This window comes from Helicoverpa armigera, chromosome 25 (assembly GCF_030705265.1).
Source record: "Helicoverpa armigera isolate CAAS_96S chromosome 25, ASM3070526v1, whole genome shotgun sequence".
In the NCBI taxonomy this organism is placed as follows: domain Eukaryota; kingdom Metazoa; phylum Arthropoda; class Insecta; order Lepidoptera; family Noctuidae; genus Helicoverpa; species Helicoverpa armigera.
This window is the reverse complement of record NC_087144.1, coordinates 3944981-3957843: the sequence shown is the minus strand read 5'-3', so window position 1 is coordinate 3957843 and position 12863 is coordinate 3944981. Positions and strand designations below refer to the sequence as shown.

General features: G+C 33.9%; 2 protein-coding genes across 6 annotated transcripts in view; both read right to left on the bottom strand.

Moving 5' to 3' along the window:
- The window catches only part of Tfap-2 (Transcription factor AP-2), a 100386-nt gene that overhangs the window by 50451 nt on the left and 37072 nt on the right, over positions 1-12863 (bottom strand). For 2 of the 5 annotated variants that reach the window (XM_064041512.1, XM_064041511.1), the window contains exon 2: positions 251-367. The exons of 2 other annotated variants lie outside the window; for them this stretch is intronic. In XM_064041512.1, the coding sequence (XP_063897582.1) occupies positions 251-310 (60 nt within the window). In that variant the 5' untranslated portion in view covers positions 311-367. Of the gene's footprint in view, positions 1-250; positions 373-12863 lie in introns of all 5 variants that reach the window. One more of the 5 variants, XM_064041513.1, reaches the window with a different exon arrangement.
- On the bottom strand, positions 6196-7754 carry LOC110377642 (uncharacterized). The gene is made up of 2 exons (XM_021336595.3): positions 6905-7754; positions 6196-6767 (listed from the first exon to the last, which is right to left on the bottom strand). The coding sequence occupies exons 1-2, from the start codon at positions 7712-7714 to the stop codon at positions 6324-6326; spliced, it is 1254 nt and encodes a 417-aa protein (XP_021192270.3). The 5' UTR covers positions 7715-7754; the 3' UTR covers positions 6196-6323.

Sequence of the window (12863 nt, the reverse complement as noted above, 5' to 3'; positions counted from 1 at the left end):
AAATAGTTCGAAGCTATCGTAATAGATGGCGCTACTTTTATATTATTAGAATAGACAGTATCTACAGAAAAACTTAAAATATATATTGAAAATGACTTCAAGTTGCGGTTATTTACTTCAATTAAGTATTAATTTTGAGTAATTATCTGATACATTAAGTTATAATTTTAATGCAAATGTCAGAAGTCAAACGTAAAGCGCCATCTAGTATCGAATAGCTAAGTGAAAGTAGAAGTTTCAAGTCACTTACCCAGGTGGCGTTGCTATCGTTGGATACAGTTTGAAAAGTAGGAACACACCGAAAAGTCATTTTCGCTAAATATCACAAAATTGGTCAGTTTGTTTACAAATAAACTTCTTCTCACAGCTTACCTAGAACAAAACAAAACACTTACTTAGTGATACAAATAGGACTCTCAATTAGAATTATTTTGCGGTAAAATCTTACAAATATACAGTCGATTTTCAATCAAATAATTAAGTAACTAATATGTTTATAAGTTCATAAGTTTTAGCAAGTTTGAGTATATTTTACGGGCTTACATTACCTGAGTCTACAAAAACCGAATAGTTTTCAATGGACTATTATGTAATTTATGTTATTTTAACTGAAAAAAAAATGCATGCACCCATAAAACCCGAAAACTCCTCGAATCACTTAATTACATTGCAACAGTTCAGACTCAGTTCTAGACAATCCATGCCGAATAAGGTAAACGTTTTAAAAGCCTCAGCACTATTGATTTATAGATAACTGACTTGCGACGGGTTAATTGACAGCAATCATCATGGCGCGTCCATCAGCGTTACTGGAGCAATCATAATTTAGATCGGTATATGATTGGTGGTATAATTTTATAGTGATTTAGGCGTAGGGGTACAAACATGTTACGTGTTCTAGTGGGTTAGAAAAAGTTACTGGACTGGTTGAATTCCGAAGTTTTTTAAATGATTTTAGATGGTATTTTAGTTTTTAAATTTGGCTATAGAAAAAGTATAGTATTTGGTGTGTATTATGAATTAAATGAAATTGCTCAAGCGGAAAGATTTAATGTTTTCACGGTCCATAATGTAAAACATAAAATTAATTTTAAAACATCCGGCTCCATCCAAACCAAAATACATTTCATACTTTACACCTAAAATTAAATAGTCGACATCATAAAAATAATAGCCCACAGTTAATATTGACAGGTAATTTTAAGTTGTACGCAATCATTAAGCACAGATTTGAAGCGAAGATTTCTAGGCAGAGCGCGCGGCCCGTGCCACGCCCGAGGCAAAGCGGCCAGCACCACCATTTTTTAACCGCCAAAAAAACAAAACACGATGTTGCCACTCACAAATATACACTCTACACTAAAGCGTTTAGGTCCACTATTCGATAACAGATGTCGCTTTTTTCAAGTTAACCTTTTTTGTGAGTACCAGACATCAAGAATTTTATGCCTCATTGTAGAGCGCACTGAGTTATCATTATGCTGGCATTTTTTGCGTGTTTCGGAAAGATTAATTAGTGTATTTGCGGAATGTAGCTCGGCTTGTAATAGAATAGATATATTTGTGCTATGTAATGCGTTATTAAATATAATAATTTGGCTCGTGCTGGCTAACTATCGTTGGTAGTTTCTCCCGTGTAACGGAGTTTGCTCCGATTGTCTTGTTGAGCTGAAATTAGTAACAAAGGCTACGTTTGCTGGTAGCGTCGACATGGCCGCTAACAACTGGCCGGCATTGTTCCATGCTTCAGTTTACAGTTCTAAATAATCCGCTAGAGCCCTTTTACAAACCTACCTAGTTAGCTAAAAACTGGCTTTTAACTTTATAGGCAATTCTGGATAAGTAATTAATTACTTTTTGAGAGTGAGTGACCTATAGATAATTGCAATTTCTAGGATTTTACAAACATCTACCAATTTTTCATTTTAGAGCTGCAAGATGAATTAATGACTGATCTGAAAACTACGAACTTTTCAGAACACGCAAATTTTCACTTTTCATTCGTTTTAACAGCGCTTTAATCTCGGGTATTTCTGGTCCTATTTAAAAAATTCTTTCAGTTTTATATAGCCCATTTTTCGAAGAAGGTTTTAGGCTTCTGTTTATACGATGGAAACTGGAAACCAGTTCTAAGTATGCACCTACAATCTTCATCACATTTATTGATGGTGCATTCCCTACAAAATATTATTACTGGTAGCAGATATAACCCACAATTAAATTATTATTTAACATTCTTACTTTCGATACTTTCAATACAGGTAGTCGGTACAAAAAAAATCAAATTAATATTAACAATTTATCCCTTAACAAATGAATTTCGACTTAATTGCTTTCTCTTACAGATTAAATTACATTATTTGGGTGTATAAGAACGGAAGTCCAAATTACTAAAGAATTTATTTTAAAAACGTTGTATATCGCAAAAATAATTTACTGAAAAGAGAGTTCTATTTTTATTGGGGTAAAGATCAAAGTTGATTAAAACTTTTTGGTGCGTATTCGGGAATGGTAGCGGGTTTCATTTCAACATTCCATTCGTTCTCTTTTTAAATTGTGCTGTTTTTAAATTGCCAGCGTTTTGTTTTTGTTGTTCAACTCGTGTCAGTAGATGAAATAAGATGAAATACTTTATTTGAAAAGAAAAAAAAATGTTGAATAATATTTTTCAGACTAAAAGGAAACTCAGCGGCTTTGAGAGCTGCAAGACTATTTTCGTTATCTTACTTAGGTACTGGTTTGAAAAAATACATGCCCTATGTATCTTAACTACGCACATTTGGAAAATATGGAGATACATAGTGTCCATGTAGGTAGTGTAATATATGTAGCTGAAGCAAAAAGAAGTGAGATAGTCAGTCATCAACGTTTTCAATCAATACCTATCATAGTTCTGCAAATTCCAAACGATTATTTATTGTTTTACCTACGACTGACTATACAAAGGCAACTCAAAACCACAGATAATCTAAAAACAGATTAACAAATTCCACGTTCGAAAGAGGTTGATTCGAAAAGGTTGTACTCCGGCCGGTTGTCGCGGCGACCACGGGGCGTGGCTCTATGATCGATGCGCTGGTCGGTACTGTCCTGCTCGAGATTGATTTGAAAATAGAACCGACTGACAGCTTGTTGGGTTAAGCCGTTGAAGCTGCTAAATGTTATGTAAGTTACAGTAATTTTTAAGTACTTTTAAGCTCTATAAAGTGTCTCTCACACTTAATCTTAACTTAATCATGTAGGTACATTCTTATGTATCGCGAGTAAAAAACTGTTGATGTGGCTGTACCCATTCCTATTCTAAGACAATAATTTAATACTGAGGTAAATAAATAATTCATTTAATTAATACCTACGTTTAGTAATAGCTTTGATTGAAAGTCTAAATCGGGTAAATAAAGCAATAGGTAATCTAGGCTAATCAACTATCGTGAAATTTTCATAGACTAAAATTGATACCAACATAACTTTTTGAAGCGAACTTTCTTCCTTTAATGTTTTATTTCTTTCCAGAGTATTCCATATTTGAACTGCTATGTTTTCTGTTCAGCCAGTACGTAAGTAATTTGGTAAGGAGGTCCGAACTAACAAGTTGCTAATGAAGGAAGCTGCGGTTGGATTTGTTTTAGTTTATTCTGACGTTGAGTTATGAGCTCCGAAACAATTATGTGGCGTGTCAGTGTCCTTTGTTAACTACGGAAGAGGTTATATTTGTTAGAATGGGTTGTTTATGTGTTTGGTTATGTTTTATCCTGGTTAAAAAGGCTTTATGTAGTTAAGGCCCCTTTAATTAATAGATGTGAAAATTATTTCCCACTGTTTCAACTGCTGTTGTTTTACAAATAAGGATATAAACGACCATGGTATTTAGAATTGAATGTCATGTCGAGGTACTATTAAGGTTCAAAACTATATCTTAAGTGAATAATAATTTAATTGGTTTAACCAATTACAAAATGTGATGAAATTTTGAAACAGTTTCAAGTAAAAACTTGAATTAAAAGCTATGTCACGCAAGACTTAGATATTTGCAACGATATGGATTATGTAATTTAATGAGCATTAACATACTTATCATGATAATTATGAATGAAGAAAAAATGTATACTCATCATGAATTTCATAAAATTATCAGATGCCAAATGATATACCTACCGTTGTCTTGTTATCTGTAGCAAAGTAGGTACAGTTCAGGCTCATCTTTCCATGTACATATTTGGGGCCGGCTTCCAGTATAACCTGATGCAGTTGAGTAGGTACCAGTGTACCAGTGTAGTGGCGACTGGCTATTTGACCTCCTCAACCCAGTTTCCTGGGCAATACGATAATCCCTAGGTAAGACAACTAGTAACGACTGTCCGAAATTTTCAAATGACAGTCATCACGTGGAATGGAACCCGCATCAAGTGTTGGTTAAGTTCATGTTCGATCGACCCGTGCGGCTATTAGGTACTTAGCCCCGAGATCCACAAGATATTCGGGAGATATTCGAACTTCCTTTTCTTTTGCTCAGGAAATATAAACCTATCTTAGGAACAATATTTGATATAGCTATTTTATTACATCAATGAAAGTAACCAACAATATTTTTAAATAAGAATGAACCCACTATCGTGCCCTGTAGTACACCCAAGGTAATAACTGTCCTAAAATTTCCAAAAAAAAAAACGAATTATTGCAGCAACTGATCCTGAACATAGTCTAGTCATATAGTCTCATCCACTTTATCTCACTGATGAGTGCATTCAGATTTAATTACGGGAACTATATTTTTTGTCACCAAAATTTATATCTGTCATCAAGTTGTATCACCTAATAAATAGATCTATCGCCACGAAATATTTTCGTTCTCAGATAAACAAAGAGTGTACCCAGGTATGAATTACCAAATTATTGTTAATATAATGTGTAAAATATGAGATGGATTACCAATAAAATTGTAGTGCATTACATGAATATAAACTTCGTCCTTATAATAATAGTTTTATTACTGAAATAATAGCTTGGTGCTCAAAATGGTAGATCTGTCACCAAATAAATCGATTAATCGATCCCAGACTGCGACTCCTTTTTATTTGTTATTTTGTCACCAATACAGTAGTTACATTTTATTTCGTTCAGTTATTAAAATAATGTATTCGTTACCAATTTAATACATCAGTTTATAATTTTAATGAAAATATGTTCAAAGGGAAGAGGAAGGGAAGGGAGAGTGATTTTGATGACTACAAAGTTCAATAGTTCAGCAAATGAAGAGTGGGTCAACCGCACAATATTGTTTGGATACATGAAAATGCAACTGCCCTGCGTTTTACAAAAATTATATGTGCAAGCATATTATCGGATTAGTCATACGCTTAAAGCTGGCCAACCCCCCACCAGAAAATTTACTTATCGACCAGAAAATGAAAAGGGGGCGCCCTTCAAAATCCAAACCTGCGCTGATTATTCAGTGATTGTTATTTTTAACAATGAATATTGATTATTTTGACTTTAATTGTTTTATTTACTATTCAGCTAGAAATTTAATTAAAATATATTTATACTACCTGTGGAAATTAAGACCCTTGGGGGAGGCACATGGCCAGTTAAGTAGTAGACTCTTTTGGTTGAAAGGATGATGACGACCACCATACATTTTTAGACCTTCATGAAATGTTCTAGTGATATAATATATGATTTATTGGTGATCTCTTTAAATTAGTTTGCTTAAATACTTTTAGGACAAACCTATTATAATACATACAAAACCATTCATTTGGTACTTGACCCCATATCTCCGTGATTTTCGGTAATTTATTGTGGAATTGATTTTATATTGATTGGTGATACATTTTGGTGACAAATCTACTATTTTGAGGGTAAACCCTATTATTTAAGAAACACAAAATGAATTAAATTGGTGACAGCTTAAATCATACCCTTTAATTACTATGTTTTTTGACGTTTTATGGAATATTTGTAGTATCGTGGCCATGGAAATCTGTTCGTGGCTGATGTTATCAAAACCTTTCGATTGATCATATAAAAAACTTTCAAATAGGTTTGTAAATGTAAAAATTGCTATGAATTTGTGAAATAACATTCACTTCTTAATTTACTAGGTTGTTATGATCATAACCACCAACTTATTAAACTAAAGAAGATTTTGAAGTAAAAAGCCTGGTAGGCAAATAATATAAACACTTTTAAGGCGGTAAAATAACTTTGTATTTATTTGTATAATAAAAGTTATACATAAGTTAGGCAGTACGGACAACTCACAAAAAACAACAAGTTCCAAAAGTACTTAATAAAGTAACATTAAAAAATAACAACAGCGATTACACTAGACCAAATCTATTAAAGCTATCGACAAGACCAACCAGCCTCTTCCTAAGAGCAGACAGAGTTCCAGCATCCATATCCTCTTCCGTGAGTAAGTTACTCAGATCTGACGAATCCATCTGATCTTTAACTTTACTGGCTAACTCCGGTTTCAATGACGTCATGATATTTGTCACAATAACGTTACCCACACTTAGTTTACCATACCTCTTTAAGTCAGCATCCAACCGATCTCTAGGATAAACATAGTTAGCCTTTATACCGAAGTTAGCTAAAGATTTGTCCAATTCCGAGTGGTAGTGATCCAGCCATTCGTTGAAATACTCGTTCCTAGCTTCGTGGTGAGTACAGTTGAAGATGAAGTACAGGATATCACTCACTGGGCTCGCATTCCTTGCTATTTGGTAGTCTATCAACATTGACTCTTTTAATGTGCCGTCCTGAAATAAAAAATGTATGTGATTAGTAAGGACAGTGGAACACGAATGACTAAATATTTTGCTATTGAATTAAAAGTGACTAATGAGTCTTTACCCCTACAAATATTGATTTGAATATAAAATTTAATGACACTTACCTCTCTAAACTGGAACATAATATTATTAGTCCAAGCATCGCCATGTTGAATAACTGAAAATCTGTTCCCATCTTCAATTTTCTTCATTTTAACGGTTCTTTCCATAAAAGCATTTACTTTGTCTTTAATAATACTCTGGTACTGTGGATAATCACTTAGGATACCAATGGCAATAGTTTCGACTTGACGGAGGACGTCGACTACAGGATTATCTTTTAATTCATAGAAATGTACCCAATAATCGACCAAGGAGTCTCTGAAGTGATTGAAGGTGCCGGGTTCTTTGGCTTTCAACACATAGGACAGGGAGTGCCATGTTGCTAAACTTTTAAGCACACCTCTCACGACATAATCAGTCAGAGGAATAAATCGGTCCAGCATGTTATATCCTGCCACCTTCAGATCTTCCAGCAGAATGATTTCATTGGGTGCTTCACTAAGTGATCCATAATACTTCGGGAATTTAATCTGTTCATCCTCTGGCACACCGGCTTGCTTCTGTAGTTGCAGGAATTTTGGCAAGATTTTTGTGTACATACAAATCTCGTTGAGGAACACAACTGGGCTTTGGAAGTTGTTCCGTATCTGTTCCGATGATGGTGCTATTTTGGCGATGATAGACAAGTTGCCACCATCTCCTTCGACGATGATTCTCTTTACATTTGCCACATAGTTGTCTCCGGCTGCTCCAACAGGCTCAATCTTCACTTTGCTGTTTTTGAATCCTTCCTGTTCAATCACAGTGTTGATGTATTCTAACTGCCGCTGAGTAACATCTTGGATGTCACCTTCGAACTTAGATCCTGCCATGGTGGAAGCCAAATCAAGTTTACTACAATCCAACGGAAACGTGACGTTAAATTATATATAGTATCTTGTTTATCTTTCACGATAACAGCTGAATTGAAATTGTATTATTATCCATTTGTGATTAGATTAGTAAGTAATCTAGTAAGTAGTAAGTCAGTTGTGTACCTGTTTTGACCTGTAATTGCTTTTTCCCATAAATCATAAGATATCAAGGTCATATGATATCATAGTTTTTTTAGGACTTTTATCGTCTTGACATCATCAGCCTTTTTTATCGTTCTTCTGCTGGGCTCAGGCTTTCTCTCCCACAGAAAAAAAATTAAGCGTTAATCACCGCGTGCGCTCAATGTGTGGATAGATACAGGCATCCTTTTGCGCCAAAACAAAGCTTTACATTCAAAGAAATATATATATCATTAGCATACCTACTACTTCACCCGTTATAGTTTTTTGAACAAAATGGCTAGTATTGTAATACAAAAGGCTGACTTAACTAGCTTAAGTACCAAGTACACCGACAACATAAACGTCAGTTTTCTAAAAACAACTATTTCCTATGCATTTTCACGTTCAATTTTCAAAGTAAACATTCGGTCAAAAACGGTTCCATTGAGGCCCATTTTCTGACTTGGTCAGAAATAAATATGACAGGGACATAACCGTATTTAATCGTCATCAATTTATCAATGATGATGCGAATCCGGTTTACATATTCATTGACGTCACGGTGAGCCATCATCAAGGATTAAAAAATCATCATTCTTTGATATGATAAGGTCTGTCCTCAATTCTTCAAATATCTATATCTTCTGCTTATCGCAGTTTTCTGCTAAATATAAATCTAAAGTACGTCATACGATATTTTCATTCAGTCCATGTAGCTATCAGTACCTTGTAAGTACTTGGTACTGATGGCATCAGGCGCTGCATTTTCACGTAAAGGTTGCTCCATACTTCAGTTTTCACCTATATGTACCTAAAGGTATATTTATTATTTTTTTACCGACATCAAAAAAGAAGTTTCTCAGTGTGTATGCTATGTAGATTTAGCTGAACATGCAGTTTTCAGCATAATATTTGTCACTCTCAATTTGAGAGTAACGACTTTGATACTAATCACATATCATATAAACACAATTTTTGAAAAGATGCTCCGTCACGCAGGACCTTAATTTGATAGTGTAACGATAATGCAGATAATGCAAATGAGCATTAGCATACTAATACTTATAAATCGTGATATTTGTTGAATGAAGTAAGTAAAATTGTAAAGTCATCATGAATTTCATAAAAGATATCATCTTAATTAAGTATGCCAAATATAAAGTTGTATGTCACAAAAGTTGATAACATTCAGGCAGTGACATGAAAAAACGTGCTTCGTACCAATTTTTTTTAAAAGTAATTTTATAAAATTCCAGAGCACTGAAAGAGAAGAATACTATATGGGGGGAACCGACTTATGTTGTATAACCGTTTCTCCCTCATTTTTTACCTACTAGCTTTTGCCCGCGGCTTCGCTCCCGTCAACTGACTTCTATACTTTAATCTATTTTTTTTTCATAAGAACCTTCTCCTGACAATAACAAACACAACAAAAAAAGAATTAGCCAAATTGGTCCAGGCGTTGCCGTTGTTGAGTTATGCGCTTACCAACACATTTTGCGATTCATTTTTATATTATAAGATACTGAACGGAGAATAAATAAAATTATTTTTTATTTTAATAAGCAATTCTAAACTTGAAACTCGCATTGCTTTATATTGTCTCATACATAGGAAAAAAGGCGTTCCTAAACTTCCAAAGACACCAAATCCGAATTTTAAAAAAATTCAAACCTCAAACACCGCAAGTGTTCGTAATTCAAAAACTTGTTCGTTAACCTTCAATTACTTGATACCCGCGCTTCGTGTAAAGTAATAAAATCAGTTGGTTCAGTTCGGGTCGTGACTCGGGCACGCGCGCGCCCGGCGTAACACGGTAATAACATTTTTTACACTGGCAATGATTTTAAGTAGGCGTTTCCCATATCGGGGAATATTGGAGTGGTTAATTGGTGTTTAGAAAGGTTGTATGCTGATTAATGTTTTTCGTTAATGAATGGAAATAGGTTGCGTCTTTGAGGATAAAATCAATCATGCGTCTAGTGAAATGGTGGTTGGTTGCTAGTCGTATCTGTTATTAACGGAGGGGTATAAATAATAACTAGGCTTTGTTTGAATGCCCAGTGCCAATATCGGTATGGCAAAATGGCTTACGAGCAAGCTCTAACTCATATAAGTATGTTTTTAATTAGCTAAGTAATAGTTAGTTATTATTTAGTTATCTTAATAAGACTGAAACTTTTATAGGTACTTACTTAAAGGTAATCTTATCTCAATGCCATCAAAATGACTTATATCCTGCTTTAAGAAAGTTTGTTTCAGTAGGTGTTTCAGAAACTTTTACAGTGGGTAACCGAATCATTGTCAGTTGTCAAATCGTCAATTTGCCTAATGGGTGGCAAGTACGGCTAGTTATGGGTTGGTTATCGTTCTCGTTAAATTGTGCAACTCACCCTTAGACATATATATTTTTTTCATATTCACAATAGTTCACTTTTCATGCCAGTAACATAATTTTAAAAACCGGCCAAGTGCGAGTCGGACTCGTGCACGAAGGGTTCCGTAAATTACAGTTAAATCAACCTATCTCAAAAACTATAAGAGATACTTTGATCAAACCAAAAATCGTTGAAAGAGTTAATTAGCATGCATCACCTCTATTTTTTTTAGAATTTTATACCCCGTAGTTATAAAAATAGAGGGGGGGGGGACATACTTTTTACGACTTTGAGAGCTGATATCTCAAAAACCGTTCACTTTAAGAAAAATGTTTTTTAGAAAACTTTATATCATTTTAAAAGACCTTTCCATTGATACCCCACACGGGTATGTACATCGAAAAAAAAAATTTCATCCCTCAGTTACATGTATGGGGGGCCCCACCCCCAATTCTTTTTTTTACTATTTAGTGTCATATTTTTGTAGCGGTTCATACAACACATATTCCCATCAAATTTCATCACTGTAGTACTTATAGTTTCCGAGTAAATCGGCTGTGACAGACGGACAGACGGACAGACGGACATGACGAAACTATAAGGGTTCCGTTTTTGCCATTTTGGCTACGGAACCCTAAAAAGGCAATTATTAAAGAAGGTAGCTCGTTAGTAGCCATTAATAAAGTAATGAAACTGATAGATCGGGTCAGGTCGTGACCGATGCCCGGTTGCAGCGCACTGCGTAACACTGGGAATTATGTTTTTTTGAACTGGCAACATTGATGCTCACGAACTGGCAGTTAAGAAACGTGTTTTTTTCTTTATTGTAGATTTTTGGTAATAAGATGAATTACTAGTTATTATTTGCAGCTTTTAAATGGTCATTTAATTTTATTCAATAAAGTATCTAAGAACACTTTTATTTTAGTCTAGAAAACTAAATTTAAAGCAAAAATTATGTGTCATGTCTTCCGGTGCGAATGTCAAAAAGTTTAAATAGTTTGCAAAAGATTGCAAACACTAAAAGCTATAAAATAAACTAATTATAAAGTTTTGTTTCGAAGTTTATGAAAGTGCTTTAAAGTCTTTAAGAAGCGTATCGTCAAACTATTTTCTTTATTGATTTATTGAACAATTTGATAGTTATAAAACTTTTAATAGATGTTGTAAAATGTTATCTTGAAGTAAAAAATATGCTAAAACTCTCTTTCAAAAGACAATCTGTCTTGTAATTTATTGTTTTACTCAAGTATATTATTTTATATACCTAAACAATATCGACCAAATACATAAAATTGGTATAAGCCATATTTTATAAAACTTATTAAAGTAGGTACTAAATACATACTATTATGCGGATCTATGTATATTCAATAAACCATTTAATTTTTCTGCAACGACCTACCAATAAGAATCTAATTACACGTCAAAACTATCACAAGAGCAAATTAGAATGAGTTTAAAATAAAATAAAGCTATAAAAATATGATATTTACAGCCCATCATCGCTTGTAATAGGCTACAAGGCTAAGCTTCAGACTTATAGCTTAGAGGCACACTCATTATTTATATTAATTACTACACAGCGATGACAGACAATTTTTAGCTAATATATTAACCTGCTTGGTGAGTAAATGTCAAGTGAAATACCTACAGGATTTTTGACGTAAGCACCACCTGTCAACTGTCATAAGTGTTGATTGGGCAAAAGAGGTTTTATGCTTTATTAGATCGACTATACAATACAAAATACATCTTGTACTAGAGTTTTCACACATAGAAATGCATTCTCAATCATTAAAAATCTTTATTTTTGTATTTTTGACAAATTCCAAGGTGATTTCTTATAACCCAGAAACTCACAAAATGATTATTAAAATTAAATGTTCCTCAAAAGGGATATTGAGGTTTTATCCTTTTCTGAAAAGTAAGTAATTAAATAGACAATTATACCTACAACTTCCAACGGCTTGAATCTCACCAGCCATCACCAGACTTCCAAATCTAAATTCGAATCCACATCAGCCTCGAAGAAAGCTGTCATTTCTTCTTCAAAACAAAAGGCTACTATTATTTGTGTGTACGTGATGGCCAGAACAGTGGTCTCCGGTGTTTGTGGTCGGTTTTTAATAATCTGTTTCGGTGTTGCCAGGTTTATTGTTTGAAAGTAGGTTTTATTGGTAATGCGTATTTTTGTTTATAAGGTTTTCCCTACGGGTTCTCTTATTTGGAGTGTTTCTTATTTTTTAAACTTTCTAGTGCCTAATTATATGTGTATTGTAAACAATTGCTCTAGGATCACTATACCTGCTTTCAAATTGACACACAATTACATGTATATCAATGCTTTGTCACCATTGAACAAGAATAACAAAATAGCAAAAAGTGCTGAAAATTCTTTCATAGGTATGTGTTTTTACTAGGCTTTTAATGATCTCCTCTATTAGCTATATACCTACTAAATTATCATACATAACTTATAGTTTAGTATGAAATCTATTTGGCTATTTTATGATGACATAATGCTTTAGAATGCGCTATAACACGCCCCCATACAGAAAGCTAGTAACGATTAATTTATCTGCAAAGTATGCAAATTGTTGTAA